This window comes from Syngnathoides biaculeatus, chromosome 10 (assembly GCF_019802595.1).
Source record: "Syngnathoides biaculeatus isolate LvHL_M chromosome 10, ASM1980259v1, whole genome shotgun sequence".
Classification (NCBI taxonomy): Eukaryota; Metazoa; Chordata; class Actinopteri; order Syngnathiformes; family Syngnathidae; genus Syngnathoides; species Syngnathoides biaculeatus.
In genome coordinates, this window is record NC_084649.1 from 682,236 (window position 1) to 702,637 (window position 20,402).

Here is a 20,402-nt window from a genome sequence, read left to right on the forward strand (position 1 = left end):
CTATATGAATTGCAAACAGGAAAGAACTGAGGGGACAACCCTGCCTGTTCCCTCTTTTCAACTGGAATTCTTCAGATACAGTGACGAAAAGAAGTATTTGAACACCCTGCTATATTGCAAGTTATTTCACAAAGGAGGGGGGGGTTACCTTTTCACAAGTGTGTCTGGAAGGTTTTTTTTTTTTGTTGTGCCTTAATGAATTGAATTATTTGAAAACTGCATCTTGTATTCGCATGGGTTGTCGCTGAGTGACATTAACATTAATTTGTTGATTTGAAACCTGTGTGAGAGATGTGCAAAAGAACAGAAATCAGAAGGTCAAATACTTTTTCAGGGCACTGTACACTGTAATTGTAGATCCACTTTCACCTCCATGATGCATGTGTAAATAAAAATAAAACAGTTGAAACTGCACTCATTTTAATTTACAGATTTCACATTGCTCATATGATTTGCAACAAAATTTGGAATAAGATAATGTGAATATTTTCTAATTGTACTTGTAATTATTTGCACAAAAACAATGGAAAAAAAATTGGAATAGTTATTTGCAGCTTATTAGGCCTCAAATATACAGGTCAAACCAACTTGAGTTAAAAATAGGGTGGATGTGCCCCCGGAACTAAAATGAGTTGGACAACCCTGCAGTAGGCCTCCATACGGTGTGTGGACGCAGATGCAATTAGAGCAAAATGCATTTTTTAAATTTTTCACGAAAATAAACCAGACAAAACAGAATATACTTTTAAATTACACAAGCTCTTATAAAACAAAATAAAGTATCTTTCTATATTTACATCAGTAGGAGTAAAGACCAGTGCAATAGCAGGATGTTGCCATTAAAACAGAATAGTGAATTTTCCTCTGATGATTCCTTTGATTTTCATCGTCGCATCCTCAGATCTGAGATTGACCCTTTTTGACTGGTTAATCTGAGAATTATCCAAAGAGGAATTAAACCCAGTGTTTTGATGTTAGGTCAGTATTTAGAGTGACTGGAATACCTTGATTTGCACTGCATTTCAAATGAAGCAGCCACTTTTGTTTTCTATATGTTTTCCATCACATTCACCTAAACGTCTTACAGACAACTACAAATGTACTTTTTTTTTCCAGTTGAAAAACTCTTACAGCAAATAATACAGTACAGGATACATATAAGTGAATGAATATACAAAATTCAGATTTGGTTTCAAGCATAAATCAGTGACAGCATAACCCCTTATTTCACTCTGGAAGGTGAGGACTGAGTATGGCATGAATGATCCCCACACATTGACTACACACTGATTCAGACATTGACATTCATTCAGACACATAACCCAAAAACATTCCATAACCATCCATCCACTTTCTATACAGATTGTACTCATTTGGGTTACCAGTGAGCTGGAGCCGATCCCAGTTGGCTTTGGGGCAGGAGGCTGGCTACACCTTAGATGTTGCCAGTTGATGGCAGAGGGTCAGACATGCCAACCAATGGCTCATTTCATAACCATCACTATGTTTTGATTGATATCTATGGAAGAATGCAATAAAAGGTGTTAAAAAAGGCCAATATGTAATTTTATCAAAAAGGAACTACACACAAGTAAGACTATTTCTGACTGAGTTATTGTATCAATCACTGAACATAAATTCCAATTGTAAACTCTTTCCAGCACAACTTCAAAAATTGCAGAACGTGGCACTAGAATACTATGAGTGCCATGTAGGAGGTAATACACACACACACACACACACATATATATATATATATATATATATATATATCTTTTGTATATACATACAGTGAAGAAAATAAGTATTTGAACACCCTGCTATATTGCAAGTTCTCCCACTCAGAAATCATGTAGGTGTCTGAAATTTTCATCGTAGGTGCATGTTCACTGTGGGAGAGGTAATCTAAAAAGAAAAAATCTCAATGTATGATTTTTTTAATGATTTATTTGTGGAATACAGCTGCAAATAAGTATTTGAACACCTGTCTATCAGCTAGAATTATGACCCTCAAAGACCTGTTAGTAGTTTCTTTCAGCTTGTCCCTTTCAGGGTCGCCACAGTGTCATCTCAGATGAACGCACATATATGTTTGGCACAATTTTTTACGCCGGATGCCCTTCCTGATGCAACCCTTCTCAGGGAGTGGAGGCCCCCGTGGGATACGAGCCAACAACCCCTGGTTTACCAAACCAGTGCTCTAACCACTGAGCAACCGGGGCCTCAAACACCTGTTAGTCCGCCTTTAAAAGCCCACCTCCACTCCATGTTTTATCCTGAGCCACATGCACCTGTGTGAGGTCGTTAGCTGGATAAAGACACTTGTCCACCCCATGCAATCAGTAAGACTCAAACTTGTAACATGGCCAAGACCAAAGAGCTGTCCAAAGACACTAGAGACAAAATTGCACAACTCCACACGGCTGGAAAGGGCTATAGAGAAATATCCAAGGAGCTTGGTGAAAAAAGGTCCACTGTTGGAGCAATCCTAAGAAAATGGAAGAAGCTCAACATGACGGTCGATCTCAATCGGAGTGGAGCCCCATGCAAGATATCACCTTGTGGGGTCTCAATGATCCTTAGAAAGGTGAGGAATCAGCCCAAGATGACACGAAAGGACTTGGTCGATGACATGAAAAGAGCTGGGACCACAGTTTCCAAGGTGACTGTTGGTAATACACTAAGACGTCATGGTTTGAAATCATACATGCCATGGAAGGTTCCCCTGCACGTCTTAAGTTTGGCAATGACCATTTGGATGATACAGAGGAGTCATGGGAGAAGGTTTTGTGGTCAGATGAGACCAAAATGGAACTTTTTGCTCATAATTCCACTAACCGTGTTTGGAGGAAGACGAATGATAAGTTCCATCTCAAGAACACCATCCTTACTGTGAAGCATGGGGGTGGTAGGATCATGCTTTGGGGGTGTTTTTCTTCACATGGGACAGGACGATTGCACTGTATTAAGGACAGGATGACCGCCGCCATGTATTGTGAGATTTTGGGGAACAACCTCTTCACTCAGTCAGAGCATTGAAGATGGGTCGTAGCTGTGTCTTTCAACTTGACAATGGCCCGAAACACCCAGCCAGGAAAACCAAGGAGTGGCTCCGTAAGAAGCATATCAAGGTTTTGGCGTGGCTTACCCAGTCTCCAGACCTAAACCCAATAAAAAATCTTGGGAGGGAGCTGAAACTCCATGTTTCTCAGCGATAGCCCAGAAACCTGTCCGATCTAGAGAGGATCTGTGTGGAGGACTTGGCCAAAATCCCTCCTGCAGTGTGTGCAAACCTGGTGAACAACTACAGGAAACGTTTGATCTCTGTAATTGCAAACAAACGCTACTGTACCAAATATTAAGATTGGTTTTCTTAGGTTTGAAATACTTATTTTCAGCTATATCACACAAATAAATCATTAAGAAAATTAAATATTGTGATTTCTGGATTTTTCATTTTAGATTATCTCTCTCACAGTAGACATGCACCTACGATGAAAATTTCAGACCCCTCCATGATTTCTAAGTGGGAGAACTTGCAATAAAACAGGGTGTTCAAATACTTATTTTTTTTCTTTCTATATATATATACTGTATGTGTGTATATAAATATATATGCAGATTTTGTGCAGTAAAGCTGTATCTGAACAAAGAAAACAGGGACCTGGATACACAGCAAAGGTGCAAACAATATATAAGCCAGACGTTTGGCCCACCATGCATTCAACATTCTCAATAAGGTCATTTTAAAGGCTCATAAGCAAAAATAAAAATTTGCCTACATTGTGACAGTCTGACTTTATCAGCAGGAGGCAATGCAGGCGTACAAATAAGTCAACCATGACCCAAATCGAAGAGAAATTGGTCATCTCTTCCATGTCGAATCCATCGCCTTCTTGACCACCAACATTGGGGCAAGAAAAAAATGTAACCTGATAACCTGTATGGTAACTTGACATTGGCTGCCTCTTAATGGACGTCCTTATTGTGACATGAAATGAGTGAGATAAGAGCTTGCATTTATTTGCATTGGGGGTGAGTGGGGATCATTTACAAGCAAATGGGGCTTCCTCAAATTCAGTGATAACCGAATCCCTTCTTTTATGCCCAGCTCATTCTGAATTATAACAATCATAATAATTCTGAATTCTTTTCAATCTGTGAGGAGCACAAGTTCCCCCTCACTTCTCTCCCCTCTGTCACTTTCCTCTCCTTCGCTGTACGGTGCCTGCTCCAGCTCTTGGTCCGTCTGCCTCAAACGGGGCAGAGGGGCAACCGTGGCTGGGGTCTCGACTCGGTGTGACGTCTGCTGTGGCTGCGGCAGGTAGTGCTCCAGGAGAGAGGAGTGAAAGGACATGGACGGCATGGAGGCGGAGCTGCCGCCCCCGCCACCGGCCAGGTACAAGGCGTCGTTGGGAGAGTAGTGGATAGACTGTGGTTCTGTTGGACTAAATAGACGTGAAAAAGCAACAACAACTGTCAAGAGACTGTTGAGGATAAATCAATACAATTTCAAGGAAGAAATATTGGAATGTAAGTTTGTAAATGTTGCTTCTGATCGTGTTTGGGCCAGAAAAGAATTGATCAGTTGTGGCCCTGGGCATTCAACATGGGGTGGGAGTTAGGTTATCCAAACAGATTTTGGTGGACATTTAACTTGTTGTTCATCTGTGCATGTTGGAAAAAATGTATTCAAAACAGGAATAATTTTGGTCTGCAAACAAAAAAGTGGGGGCACGGTGGTTCAGCTGGAAAGCGTTGGGCTTACAGTTCTGACACCCCAGGTTCAATTCTGGCCCCGCCTGTGTGGAGTTTGCATGTTCTCCCTGTGCCTGCGTGGGTTTCCTCCGGGCACTCCGGTTTCCTCCCACATCCCAAAAACATGCAACATTAATTGGACACTAAATTGCCCCTAGGTGTGATTGTGAGTGCGGCTGTTTGTCTCTATGTGCCCTGAAATTGGCTGGCAACCAGTTCAGGGTGTACCACGCCTCCTGCCCATTGACAGCTGGGATAGGCTCCAGCACTCCCCACGACCCTTGTGAGGATAGGTGGCTAAAAAAATGGATGGAAACAAAAAAAAGTTACATTGAAAAGAAAGTATGCATTCTTACGTGGTCCAATGTTCGTTTTAGGGAGGACATTTTATTCTTGACAAAGCAAACAAACTTTGGGATTGTGCCAAGAATTTCTCTTGTAGCGTGACAAATTGCAGATTGAGAAACTGCACTGTAACTAATTCACTAATTGATGAGAGGCAGTGATTGTTTCTCTTAAGGTCATTGTAAATTTATTTCCTACTTGCCATCATGTACACACACCCAAATCCACACCAACATATTACAGTCCAACTGCCAAAGTCAAATGCTTGTGGGAGGAGGCTTGTAATTGTTGGTGGAGATATTATGTGTGGCTTGCTGTGTTCATTTAACCAGTTTACAGCACACTATAAAAATGCAGTTAGCACCTTCAATATTTTTTTTCCATCGTGTGCAGTTCCTCACATGAGAAAAAAAAAACTGTTAAAAATCTGGGTGCATTCTGCTTGAGGATGAACTCCAATCCACAAATGTGTTCAGGTTTGCATAAAATCTCTGCAATCCTTGCACGAATTACAATGCCAATGATTCTATTTTATGATGCATCACAATGTGTTACATCAATATTATACTATCTTCCTTTTTTATATATAAAAAAACTAAAAATGGTAATGTAAAAAAAAAAAACAGTGTCACGATACAGTAAATAAAAGCTAGACAATGAAACGAATACTTGGCAATTCCTTAAAAGGCAAAGCATTTTTGTTAATTAGAAGTTAAAGAAAACAAAACAAAAAAATTAACCATACACTTTGGTTTAAGAGTTTGGATCTTTCTACAATGACATCTCTCACTGTGATATTATTACATTACTACATAAAATTATCCATTCATTTTCCGTACAGCTTCCTCACCAGGGTCATAAATATGCTGGAGCCTATCACAGCTAATTTTGCAAGAGGTGGGCTACACCATAGATGGGTCGCGAGCCAATCGTGTGGCACATAAAAACAACCATTCGCACTCATTCACACCTATGGGCAATTAAGAGTCTTCACTAAACTGACCATGCGTGATTTTGGGGATGTGGGAGAAAACCAGAGTATACGCAGAAAAGCCATGCAGGCATGGGCGAACATGCCAACTTCACCCAGGTGACGCCAGATTTGAACCCGGGTTTGCAGAACTATGAGGCAGATATGATAACCGGCAGTTCCCCATGCCACTCAAACATGAGATAATTATTATTGTTATAGTGATAAGAAAGTACGCTTCCAGTATGGAAATCTGACATTATCTACTCGGCAATATGCCTATTAAATCCTTCACTACAGAGGCTGTTTTTCTTACCTCTGTGTGAATTAAGCAGGATTGTTGACAAGCTTGTGTAATTTCTTAGTTGCGCTGGCCGCTTGTGCATTTTCCCTTGGTAGTTGTAGTTAGCAAATTGGCGTAGAAACAGCTACAGTGACTTGGTGTCCCTGACATTTTTTTTTTTTTTTCTATGACAGGCTTGAGAGCACATGTGAGTTGCTTACTGTAATTTGTGATTCCCTTGTGTTTGTAAACTCAACATGTGCCCAGATATCTGCTTTTAAAAAGTAGGGAGCCTCCTTAACGTTTAACTACAGGCCTGAAATGCGACGAACGGATGACGTCATTATCCCTATTATCTCCCGGAGCCAAAACCTCAAAGAACTGAAAATGAGTGCACTTCCACGTGACTTCAAGAACAGTGCTTAAGAGCCTACTCTGCAACTGAAACTGGACAGTATAAGGAATGGTGTGACTACAGTCATAAACACCAAACCGCCATAGTGACAAATGAATAATGCTATTTGATAATGAATACCACAACTGAATCCATTAAGCGTGTGACGTATTTATACCTCCTAGTGTAGGGTGTCCTCTGTTCCTGTCTGCGGCTCTTCATCATGGCTTTGTATTCGCCCACCCTCAGCCTCCGCCCCTCCACGATACATGTGCGTTTGGGCCGGGGTTTGTACTTGTAGTCGGGGTAGCGTTCTAGGTGCTGCCTGCTCAGTCTGGCCTGTTCTTCATAGTAAGGCTGTTTCTCCTGGTTGGACATGGACTTCCACCTGGAGCCTAAAAGCAAACATGCATCCATAATGGGAAACGAGAGTGAGTGATGGTGATGATCAGATTTAATCAACAGTTCCATCTACAATTGACACATCCAATAAAATTCCCTTTTACCAGGGTACCTCTACTTAAGAAATTAATTCGTTCTGGAAGTCGTTTCGTAACGTGAATTTCTCATAGATAGAAACACTTTTTACACGTAAATATCCTAGCCTAATCCGTTCCAAGCCCCCCACCAAAAAAAAAGAATTCAAAGTACATAATGAAGAATAATAAAAATTAGGGTCATTTATGTTTGGCGTTGATCGAGTATGTGAAGAGAAGGGTGAGTGACAAGCAAAAGTTTGGGATGGCGGAGGAGGAAAACATTTGACAGCCGAGAGAAAACGTACAAATGTACGCACACACACACCTTAATTGCCCATGGTGAAGAAAGATGAATAAAGAAAATGTACTTTACTAATATGCGCTTGCGTGTGATAGCGTGTGAAAGCGCTGGCGTGTGATTCAGTCACACTCAAGTGTCCAAGGGAAACGAAAAGCATTATGGGTAAAGATTGAATGTCTCTCCCAGCCAATGGGATGCTAGAAAGATGCTCTGTTGATAGCCAATGGGAGAGTGGCTCTATTGCGCCACTTTCAAACCAAGATACAGGATGTTTATGTTCGGTGGAATTTGGGGGCTGGAAATCAAGCGCCCATATTTTCCTTTGGTATCCTGAATTTTCCTTGGTTACTAGAGAGAATATTTTTCCGAGGAGGCGTTTCATAACCTGAATTTTTCGTGACTCGAGACTTTCGTAAGTAGAGCTACAACTGCACTTTTAAATTCTGAAAACAGCTACATGTACTTACTTTTTTGTCAATTTACACTGTCTGTGAAAATACTGTACCTACAAATCATTGTACAAAATCTATCACAAAGGACAATCTTGATTTTGTCACTGAACTCAATAGTGAAATGGAGGAAAACATTATAAATGTTCGGAAGGTGGATTTTTGTGTGATACAAGCGCATGCAATATGAACAACTATATAAATCTGTAAAAATGTTTTGACTTGGAGTACAATAGCTGGACTAGACATGAACTTTTAAAGGATGACTTTGTCAAAACAAATAGGAATGGGAGCACACATTAAAAGTTAGTAGATGAGGGTTCAGTGTTTCTTTTAATGCCAGAGTTATCCACAGATTTCACAGAGAAACATCTCTAAATTGGAAAAGTATTACCGAAATTCCTCTCTCGCTCAGACATTCCAATGAACCCGGCAGTAATACTGACAGCCAATCAGCGTTTGGCACACATGCAGTGCTTCCTGTTGTGACCCCCTATTGCTCATGGATACGTTTCAACGAACAGAGAACGTCCACTATGTGGCTGATTTTTGTGAAAAAATAATTACAAACGAAACAAAAACAGCATGACGTACAATGTTCAAGCCTGGCCACTTGAGCCAGAATACACACAGCCGCCAGTTGACTTGTTGGAGAGGCACTAACGACGAACAAACTTTCTCGCGCGGATCACTGGAAATATTAAAAGTGTGATATATACGTGTAACAGGAAGTGTTATACGTATATATCCATCCATCCATTTTCTTAGCTGCACAATGGTCAAAGGTGTGCTGGAGCCTATCCCAGCTGTCAACGGACAGTAGGCAGGTTACATACATGCAGACAAGCGGAGAACATGCAAACTCCACACATGGCAGTCAGGGATTGAACAGCTGTGCCACCCTCATAACGTATGATGCTGCTTTACCGTACTAGCATGAGAGGGTATAACTTAGCGGCTAATAACCAGTAATGATTAAATGCGTGCAAATTTCCCCGCTGATGACTGACCCTCAACTGTGAGAGCCAAAGCTTTATCCTGTCAGGGTGACCCCACGGGAGGTTAAAGAAGGACAAATTTGGGTGAGTTTTCTCAGTTTTGGTGCAGAACAGTCACCTTAGCTAGAACAAATGGTGGCTAAGCACCGGCTACGTCAGGGGCGGGGTCAAGGATGCTTCTTTCGGTTTGTCTCTGAAAGCTTGCACATATTCAGATTTTGTTTGGATTTCAAATATGTTCTTTATTTTCAACTTTTTTTTCAATTACTGAACAAAATATATAATAATAATATTATATATATATATATATATATATATATATATAAATATATATATATATATTACTTCACATTGGAAGGGTTTATTGTACATATGAATTCTGAGGAGAGTCTTCCTTTAAAGGAAACGAGACTTCAGTTTAATGTAAAATTCATGTAAAAATCATCCACTGGATTAGTATCAGTATATCAAGACACACAGAGATGTACAACTGCTTCACTTCATGCCTCCTGACGACAACTGCCAATACAGACTATACAGATTAAATACAGGGTCTTAAAATTGAGCCCTGTCGCACCCCACATGAATTCCTAATCTTTCGCATGTATCCAAACACATCAATCATGCTTTCTCCGTAAGGTAGGATTTTTTTTTTTTTTAAAAAAGGTAGCTTTTGTGACCACCTTTTGTTGATTCTGTGGTTTATAGTAAGTTAGTCCGAGTTAAATTTTTCAATCAATGTAAAGATTTGATAACATCGGGACAGAGGAAATAAATGCTATCAGTTCACATAAAAAATAAAATCCTGTGGTAAGTTTGAGTTTGGTTTTGTGTGCATGGTATTGTGTGTGTGTGCATGCATGCAGTGTAAGGAGGAGGTGGCTGTTGATGCTCACATATGTACTGTATGAGCAAGGCAGTGTCTCAGAATAGAGGCACACAGTATAACCCACTCCTTCCCACTGCTGGGCTCACCCAGGATTTTGCTGATGGAGGAGTTGTGCATATCAGGAAAGGCCTGCAGGATTCTCCTGCGTTCATCCTTGGCCCAAACCATGAAGGCATTCATGGGTCTCTTGATGTGGCCTGAAGACGGAGGTGGGCGCGGTTCAGAGTAGCTGCCTCGGACCTGCAGAGTACCTATATGGTGGAGAGAACAAGTTGGATGACAAAATACACACACGCACACACTGCCACCACAAATTTACACCCCTTCACTTTTTCCATGTTTTCATTTTCCAGACTTACTCTAAATATCTACGCTTACCGCTTATCAGAGTTCTTTCGGTCATGACCCACAGCTCATGACCAAAGGTGAGGGTGGGACTACAGATCAACCAGTAAATTGAGAGCTTCGCCTTTCGACTTAGCTCGCTCTTTACCACAACACACCAATACAAAGTTCGCATCACTGCAGATGCTGCACCAATTCACCTGTTGATCTCCCACTCAATTTTTCCCTAATTCATGAACAAGACCCAAAGATTCTTGAACTCCTCCACTTGGGACTGTCATGAGCGAGGCTTGGCCACTGCCAAGAGGGGCGTGGCATGGCCAGTGCTCTGGAGGGTGACACCTGTCACCAGTCACATTCGGACTGTAATCAGACAGGCATTTAACTGGAGTTTTCATCACTGGCATTTGCCAGTTCGTTGTCTTGCGTTAGTGAGTTGCATTCACTGCCTTTGGAGTTAGAGTAACCCTAGTCAATGTGATTCTGTGCCCTTTAGTTTGATCATGTCCTATTGAGTTTGTTAGTTTGGACCAGAGTCATTGGACCTTGCTGTGTGTCTTTTGGATCCCGCCTAGTCTAGCGTTTCTGTGCCTCTGCTTTGTCGGACTGCTACACCGTGTATGACGCAATTTACGGAATAAACAACATTGAACATTATGCCTGTGCTTCGAAGTCCTGCATTTGGGTCCGCCCCCGCATCGTTGGTTCATGACAGAGACAGGATCTCATCCCCAACTTGGAGAGGGCATGCCACCCTTTTCTGACTGAGGACCGAGGACCACGGTCTCAAATTCTCATCACAGCCGCATCATACTTTGCTGTGAACCACTCCAATGAAAGTTCGAGATCACACGTTGATGAAGTATCCATCCATTTTCTGCACCGCTGAACCTCACTTAGATTATCTTACCTTATTATCTTAGATCCTCACCTAATCATGACTAGGGTGATGGGCATGCTGGAGCCTATCGCAGGTAGCCACATCTTTGCCGTGCTATTTGGTGAATGGGTGTCTTGCGTACATATTGTTAGAGAAGTTAAATACACTATTAGCAAATGAAAATCAATCAATATGAAATCAATATGCATTTTGAAGAAGAGTGAGACAAGGGAGAAGCTGCCAAGAGGACACAATCACAAGATTAGAAATATTTCTTATCCAGGTTATTAGTACCCTATGTTGTCACCCTTCTTGTTCTTCCACACTAAAGGATGGCCTTCTACAAGCGTTTGAGTCATCCTGGTTTGGTTCCACTTACTCTCAGAGTCACTGCTGAGGTGGTCGTCAGTGGACAGCAATGTGTGCCGGTCGTCACCTTGCTCAGCGTGCACAATTCTTTCACCACAAGGAGGATATTTGCGCTCCTAAAGAAAAAAAAAAAAAAAAAAAAAAAATCAAACAAAAACAAGTCATGCGCTTTCTACTCTTAAGAAGTGGTTAGAATTTTAACTGCAAGCAATAGGTTAGATGTTCTACAAGAGTGTGCTCGAGGCATTACATGACGAGCTATTTTGGAGTACAGAATGTGCAGACGTGGCGCACGTGTGACATCAGCTGCTGTTTAAAAGTTTAAAATGAGAGCTGCAAATGTGAAGAAAGAAATTGACTTTACAAGAGAGGACAAAGAAATTGTGTTTATTGTCCGAGGGAGAGGAGGTGAAGGAGAGAAAGTAGTCAGGAATGCAATAGTCTGAATTGGAAAAGCTGCTTGTGACATGCTATCTTTCTTTGGTGAACTGTTAATATTTTATCCCGTACCAGGGGTGGAACACCACAAAGAGGAAAGTGCTTGAAACAGTACGGAGGCGCGGTTGAGCAGGATTATTTCGAGGAAGAGGGGGAGGAGACGAAAACACTACAATGTTACAGTACAAAAAGAGGTAGACAGGTGGCTACGTCAATGCCACCTCAACAGCTGTGGCTTTAGTGCCAGAGCAAGACCAATGCCACCTCAAAAAATGAATATTAAAGAATAGAATTTTACACAAAACACACGTGGCAGGTAATCATTTGGTAGATGTAAAAGGGAATGATTTGAGACTAGATGACTTTTACACAGTTTTACTGATGAGTATTTTAATTATTCGTAGCTTGTTTTTTTTTTTATCCATCAAAAGGTCAATTCTTTCTTTATGAAAAAAAAAAAAAAACGTATTCTTCAAACTTTTAATTGCAAATGTCTCTACCAATAGGTAATAGGCAACATACTCTGAAGATGCTAACTAGATTTCTGGATAGATAGCATTTTGACAGAAATTCTTTTTGCTTAAAATGCCTTTTTCAAGAAAACCAACACAAATTTGAAATAGTCTTTTGAGTGTTTCCTTTTTTTCTTCTTCTTTATAAACACTCCTTCATCACACAAGCTGTCTTTACTGTTAACCGCTGGCCACAAAATAAATGGTATTACTTTTGAGATATGGATGATTATCTATGAATGTGTGAATGTATTAAAACCTTTGCATGACTTTACAGTTATTACAATTGTATAAATAACAACACAGGATCGTTTATGCACTTGTATTCGTTTGATTTAATTTATGTGAATCAGGATTTTTCCCACCGTGTGTATTATATTTTTACCATTATGAACTTTTGTCATTATCGTTATAAAGTGTTTTTCCAATGGGCGATCACAATTTGTTCTGTTAACAAGGATTACCTTTACTATGAATAGCTACAATTTTAAATGATTCGCTTTTTAAGAATACAACTTTAAACAGCTGTTTTCGCTAAAGAGACATGTAAAACCAAAACATCAATAAAAGGTGCATTTTTTTTCTTCAAATTTTATTTTGAACAGTAATAACTACGGAAATTACTTGATTACACTGGCTCATGGTTACTAAACAATGACAACTAGAGTGCTATTTTATCTCATGCCAACATGGGAGGATAGAGGACAGAGGAGAGAGACTGCAAATAAAGAAATACGATTTAGTCAGCCTAACGTAGCTGACTTTGGGCAAGAGGCGCACCCTGGTTAGGTCGCCACTCAATCGCAGGGCACATACAGTATTGACAAACAACCATGGACACTCACATTCACGGTGATAGACAGTTTGAAGCCTAAATCGCAGAGAAAACTGGAAAAGTCCAGGAGCCGTCAAATTACATGCACACGAGAGAGCGAGAGAGAGAGAGAGAGCGAGAGAGAGAGTAAGAGAGAGAGAGAATAAGAGAGAGGGAGAAAGAGAGAATTACATTTGGAGAGTTGCTGACCAATTTTCTGCTGGTTTCTCTGTTGGTTTCTCTCTGTGTGTCTCTCTCTTGGACTCCAGCATTGTGACTCCTCAGTAGCTGCTGGGCATCATGGATGGCCTGGGTGACTACATCACTGTCTCTGAATAAAGCTTTGGCACAAAACAGAGAAAGAGAAAGGATGTTATGTTTGGAAAAAAAAAATTAAATATACTTAGCTGTTCTCATGTTTTTTTTTAATATTCTGTGAATATAAGTGACTAAAATTTAGCATTTCATTTTAACATCTTTTCTCTCATGTAATTAGTGCATGGCTAAATTATTGCCTCTTGGCATTTTTGCTTTGCCACAAATTGCCGTTAAAATATTTTGACAGTTTGAGAGAAAACCATCCGCCAATAGAGTGTTTGTCTTTGGATTCATAAGACAAAACAAGGCAAGTTGCTTTTTCCTCACCTTTTTACGATTCAACGGTTTTCAGGTCATCGTGCCTGGTAAAGGTACTAAGTAATAGGTAGTACCCTGTAAAGGAGCTGTACATATTTGGTTATGAATATTGCAGCTACAAAAATGACAGCGTTGCCATCATATTAGTAAAACCGACATGATCACTACACACATTTAATTTACTTTGTATACTAATCACTTTCACTGATGTGGCTTTGTGTCAGAGCAGAGTGCATGATGTAAGTCATAACTCACTGAGGGCAGATCGCGGTGGGCTGTCTGACCCATCCTTTGGCATATCTCTGTGTATGTAGGTGCCCTGCACCGCCAGTGATCCCACTTCCATGCATTTTGGACTATGGGCTTTCCCCAGCTCCAGTCCTTTAGGCTTGGATGTCAGATTCAAGGGCTGACCTGCTTCCTAAGGCCAGAATGAGAGCGGGCGTGTGTCAATCAGGCATGTCACAGCGTATCTGTCGCACCCTGTGTAGCATCTTTTCTTTCCCTCTTGGTTTACTTCTCTACTCTTTAGTTTAATTGCGCTTCGGTAATCGGTCTCTAGCTTGAGAAACTCCCATCCCCACACACACAAAAGACAGAAGCCTTTGAAAACAGGGTGTGTTCTGTTTGATAATTTCTTCACTTGTTGTATCCGGAATAGGAGGATCACTTAGTCTGGATGTACAGTATAATAACACTGATAATTAACTGTACACAAACACTAACATTCATTGCTCCCGCAATGATCTTTGCAGTTGGAATATTTGTTACATTCATGAATGTAAAAAGGTTAGTTTTTTTCTTTACCAAACAATATTAATGGGTGTGTTTAAATAATGACAATAATTAAAAGGAACAGAAAGGGCAGCAATTTGGAGACAATACCTGTCGGATGGAACGACCACTCCTCTTGAGGGGCGGGGACAGTAGTGGCATGGGATAATCCACAGCTGGAAAAGATGCAAGATTTTTTTTTAAACGGTGAGAGGGGACAGGGAAGGAAAAAAAAACAGACTCAAATTCAGGGAACACAATAGAACTTTTTTCCCCTCAATGCCTCCGAATCATGTAATTTAGTTAAAATATTTAACAAGTGTCTGGGAAAACTACCGACATTATTTGTCAACAGAGTGATCTTTAGACTTTGTTATCCATTCATCAATTCATTTTCTAAACCATTGATTGCCTTTGCACAGTTTTGGTTCCTGGATCTTTTTCCAATAAATGCTGACCAAGATAATTAAAGTGGAGATGTTACCTTAAGGGATGTGATGTAAATGACATCAAATGATAACTGTTTGTAGAAAAATGTATGTAAGCTTAAGTAAGTAAGTAAATCTCCTCGCCAGACGTGTTTATGTCGCTAAACCTTTTGCCACATTTAGCCAATCCTGGTCACCAGGACGCAAATAAGCTTCAATGTTGTGGGGTCCAATTAAAACAACACGTTAATCAATCATGAGTAGGGCTGCACAATTTGGGAAAACATACTTTCTTTTTTTTTCTTTTGAACAAATGTTGCAAGGAGCCTTGTTTGACCGGAAACATGGCGCTTTAAAAACGGTGACGTCACATGCACGATCTCTATACCAGGGACTGCAGCCTATGGGTCGCGAGCCTTATCTGGCTCTTTTTGTGGTTGCATATGGCTCGCAGAGCATTCATAAGGACATTCTGTACATGTTATTTCTGTCGCATAGGCAACACAAATGAGGCAGAGACAGTTTGTCCTAGTGGGGTTGCCGTGGTTTGCTGTTCAGACGGAAGTCGATCTGGGCAGGGGCAGAAGGGTCGAATGCAGATTGGGTAAAAATTTATTGTGGAAACACTTTTGACAAAGATGACTAACATAAAAAAAGAGATTAGGAGCTTTTTAAGCAACAATGGACAGAAGAATTCGCCTTTGTGGAGAAAGAAGGTTCCTTTGTGTATAATACGTAATTACAAAATTACAACGATGAAATGCTCAAATATAAAGTGACACACACTACCATACTATTTTTTGGCACCAAAATATAAATAATAAGAGCTACTGTCCAGGGACGAAGCTAATCAGTATTGACTCTGTGTTGGGACACAACAAGGTGACTGGAATTCAGATAGCTTTGCTGGTATTTTGGCAATTGTGAGAAATGGAAAGCCATTCACAGACGCAGTTTGCCAAAATGGTCATGCTTGATGTTGGCAATTAACGATTTGGCAACTTTTCACATAAAGATAAGACAATAAAATGGATAAAAGACGTGCCTCAGTCAGAAAGCATTAATCGCGAGCCACCATAAGTGGGGAGAAATTTAAAAAATTAATACTGCAGACAGCTGATTGTGAAAACTTGGAATGCACTTCCCGTCACATACCGAACACTGTGGCGTGTGAGTAGTGACAATGATTGATTCTACCTATGCATATGAGAAAGCTTTCTCACATTTCAAAACTGTTAAGACCAATCTACATTCACAAATAACAGTTGGAAGTGTCAACGACTGCATGAAGTTTAATGTAAATGACATATGAAACAGAGTGCAAAGCCGTCAGCAAAACCATGCAGCATCAGAAGTTGTATTAATGACAAGAAGTCGTTTTGTCATCATTGGTTAACAACAGCATAACATAACCCTATTTAAAAGAATTAACTAACTTATTGTACTCTTAAAGTTTTCGTCTTACATTAAATGGGCAAAGACAGTCTTACTGAATGTATGGGGTGGACAGGTGTCTTTATGCAGCAAACGACCTCACATGGGTGCATCTGATTCAGGATAATACATGGAGTGAAGGTCGACTTTTAAAGGCGGACTAACAGGTCTTTGAGGGCCCCGTAGCTCAGTGGTTAGAGCACTGGTTTGGTAAACCAGGGGTTGTGGGCTCGTATCCCACTGGGGCCTCCACTCCCTGAGAAGGGTTGTGTCAAGAAGGGCATCCGGCATAAAAATTGTGCCAAACATATATGTGTGTTCATCTGAGATGACACACTGTGGCGACCCCGAAAGAAACTACTAACAGGTCTTTGAGGGTCAGAATTCTAGCTGATAGACAGGTGTTCAAATACTTATTTGCAGCTGTATAACTCAAATCATTAAAAAAAAAAATCATACATTGTGATTTCTGGATTCTTCTTTTTAGATTATCTCTCACAGTGGGCATGCACCTACGATGAAAATTTCAGACCCCTTCATGATTTCTAAGTGGGAGAACTTGCAATATAGCAGGGTGTTCAAATACTTATTTTCTTCACTGTAGTTCAAGACATACAATCATTACTGCAGCCGCAACCATCACTGCAGTCCTCAAACAGTTGGGGCTTCATGGCAGAGTGGCCCGAAGGAATCCTCTCCTCAGTGCAAGCCTGCATGGAGTGTTTGAATGGCTCAGCAGGAGCCCTGACTCAAACCGAATTGAGCATCTCTGGAGAGACCTGAATATACCTGTCCACTGAAGTTTACCTGAATGAACTGGAGAGGATCTGCAAACAAAATTACCATAGGATCCCCAAATCCAGCTGTGAAAAACTCATGGTTGTATTAGCTCAAAAGGGTCCCTCAAGTAAATACTAAGCAATGGGTCTGAATAGTTATGGCTGTGTGATATGTCAGTTTTTCTTTTTTATTAAATCTGAAAACATTTCAACAATTCAGTTTTTTTCTGTCAATATGGGATGCTGTGTGGACATTAATGAGGGAACAAAAAAAAATACTTAATTTTAGCAAATGGCTGAATATAGTGAAACATTTAAGGGGGTCTGTATACGATGAAAAAATGCATAATTGTTGTGGGGGGTAGACTGTTCAGCAGAATATAAAACATTTTGATCAACATGACATAAGCACTTGATCAAGAAGGAAACAGCATAACATTGTCATTTACATGGATGTTATAGTGTTTAAAACTTATCAAAAAATATATTTTTATGACTTTGACAAATGACACCACATTGATGTGAGGGTTGAACATTTAGTTTTGAGAATTTCAGTCTGATCTCAGAAATGTACCAAAGCGATTTAGAAAAACAGACATTTAAAAGGCTAATTCTCTGAACTCTTCAACACAAAACATGGGTACACACACTTTATAATCTTTTCAATGCGTTGTAGCCATTCACACATTTTTTAAATAAATAAAGTCAGTGCACGGCTATTCTCCAATTTGTTTTTCAGTCTGACCTTTCGTTCTTTAGGTCTGAAAAGACTGAGATGAAAAGGTCTATCTCAAGTGCAGCTAAACAAATGTTACCTCCTCCTAACTGTACAAGCTCCAATGTGAGAAAGAGACAATCAAATATATCTCTATACAGTTCAAAAGATGCCTTTGTTTTTTTTCCCCATGAAACAGACCTTGAGGTGAAGTCTGGAAATATGTCTTTCAAGCATTAAACCTTCGTTTCAATCTTATCTGCTGTGAAAATACTTGATGTTCCATGGACACTGACAATTGACAGAGCTGGACTGGCAGCAATAAGTTCAACGGGGTTTTTGACCCCATGTCACATACATTGAGAGTGGTAAGAAAAGGCTAAGAAAGAGTTGAGGTTAGAAAAAAAAAGTGTGACACAAGGAACTGTTGATGGCATTGCATTTTTTTTTACTTCCAGACTCAACCACAGTTGTGAAGTGCAATGAAAACAAATGAACCCCAGTAAAAGTACTTTTGATAAAAATAATTTTGTGAAGAGCCAATGTGACAAATGTACTTTGATTGCTAAATTTTGAACAAGAGAATATGACAGGGTTTTTTTGTTGGTTATTTTATTATATCTTGTAAAATTGAGCAAAGCTCATGTTCAACTCTGAAACGTAACACAATCGTTCATTCCAGCTCGTGATAACAAAAAAGGAGAAGTGAACAGACTACTCATTTAAACTGGGTCACTGCAGTCATCAAAGACACTAAATTCACAGAAAGCAAATGCCAGTTAATAAAATACCAAAACGTTTTAAAGCTTCTTTTAATTAACTCTGGGGTATGGTGAATAAATGGGTAGCACATCTGCCTCACAGTTCTGAGGTTGGGGGTTTGAATCTGGGCTTCGGCCTCCCCGTGTGGAGTTTGCATGTTCTTTCCATGCTTGCCTGGTTTTTTTCCAGGTACTCCAGTTTCTTCCCACTTTCCCAAAACACACATGGTAGCTTTATTGATGACTCGAAATTGTTCTTAGGCGTGAGTGAGATGGGTTCTTTGTCTATATGTGCCCTGCCATTTACTAATGACCGCTTCAGTGCCATGTCTCTCACCCAAAGTCAGCTGGGACCGGGTCCAGCAGATGCCATTTGTGAGGATAAGTGGTATAGAAGCTAGATGGATGTATGGACATTTTACCTTTTCTTTACAATAGGTCATTCATACATTTCATTCAAATCATTTCAACACCGCATATTTTCTCCAGGGACTTTTATCCAGAGTAAAACCAATGTCATTGAAGTGTTTCAGAATTTTAAAATAATTTATGTTAATTTTGATTTTCATCCACTGTAAGACTAAGTATTTTCTGAGTTGAAAGACTTTTATAAGAAAGTCTGTATTAGCAATATTGATCTTTCCTCCAAAACGTTTGCAATTTGGTCAGGTCATTGGTCATTGATTTGTAGTGAATCAAAAGTAATAAACTGCTCACTACAGCAAATTTTCTGTGACGTGTATTATCTTGATTAATTAATTGAACAATTGGATGGACAAATTAGTTCATATCATCACTTAGTCCACCATATTTCAGCATGAAAATTGTTTTGTAACATGAACACGGCATTAAAACCACACAGATTGCTGACTCACCTGGCTTGTAAGGGATTGGCTGCAATGGCAAGTTTATCTGTGGGTCAGAGGGGACTGAAAGAGACTGGGCGTTGGGGTGGAAAGCAGGGATCATCACGTAGGGCATGTTTACCTGTTGGGATGAGGTAGGACTTACATGACAGGTCTTGATTTTTTTATGAACAACTGTATTTTTGCTGACCTGAATCTGCTGCTGAAGAAGGTTGATCTTGTGCTGCTGTTGGATCAGCTGCTGTTGTTGTTTAGCAATCTTAAAACACAATACATGTGATTATTACATACACATATATTGCATTGTATGTTTCACACAGTGATAAGTGTGCACAGTGTGAGCAGGATCAGAATCTTAATCAGGTGCCCAAACTGTGGCACTTATGCTGACATCCATATATTCACATCCAAAAGTATTGGGACAACGAAGCTAAAGCAAACTTTGTTCTTTTTATTTTGGCTGAAGATGAAAAATATTTGGGTGTGACATCAAAAAATAATAAGGGATTAATTCTTAATCTTTAATTTCCAGGTATTCAAACAAGAATCTGATGCTCGATTAAAAGGTCAGATGACAAAGATGTCAGTTAAAATTCACATTTGCAATATCTTATGTTATTCATGCACGTAACTTCCAGAAAATTTTCAACGGCAGTTTACCAAAAAATTAGGTTTTTATTACTTGTATTGAGCGCTCTCTGAACATACCCTACGCTCAGGACACTGGCTGTGGTAACTCCATCCACCACAAGGCTACCAGAAGTGATGTTGCAATTGACAAACAG

The 20,402-nt window shown here is 40.0% G+C and overlaps 1 protein-coding gene across 9 annotated transcripts in view; it reads right to left on the minus strand.

The window, feature by feature from the left end:
• Positions 1–403: 403 nt before the first annotated feature.
• LOC133507221 (transcription factor SOX-13-like) overlaps positions 404–20,402 on the minus strand; it is a 71,477-nt gene continuing 51,478 nt past the window's right edge. For 7 of the 9 annotated variants that reach the window (XM_061832046.1, XM_061832048.1, XM_061832044.1 and 4 more), the window contains 9 exons: positions 19,808–19,876; positions 19,627–19,738; positions 14,746–14,810; positions 14,116–14,281; positions 13,417–13,565; positions 11,471–11,576; positions 9,953–10,117; positions 6,929–7,145; positions 404–4,448 (listed from right to left, as the gene is read on the minus strand). In XM_061832046.1, the coding sequence (XP_061688030.1) occupies positions 4,154–4,448; positions 6,929–7,145; positions 9,953–10,117; positions 11,471–11,576; positions 13,417–13,565; positions 14,116–14,281; positions 14,746–14,810; positions 19,627–19,738; positions 19,808–19,876 (1,344 nt within the window). In that variant the 3' untranslated portion in view covers positions 404–4,153. The remainder of the gene's footprint in view (positions 4,449–6,928; positions 7,146–9,952; positions 10,118–11,470; positions 11,577–13,416; positions 13,566–14,115; positions 14,282–14,745; positions 14,811–19,626; positions 19,739–19,807; positions 19,877–20,402) is intronic. The other 2 variants (XM_061832049.1, XM_061832045.1) reach the window with 2 other exon arrangements.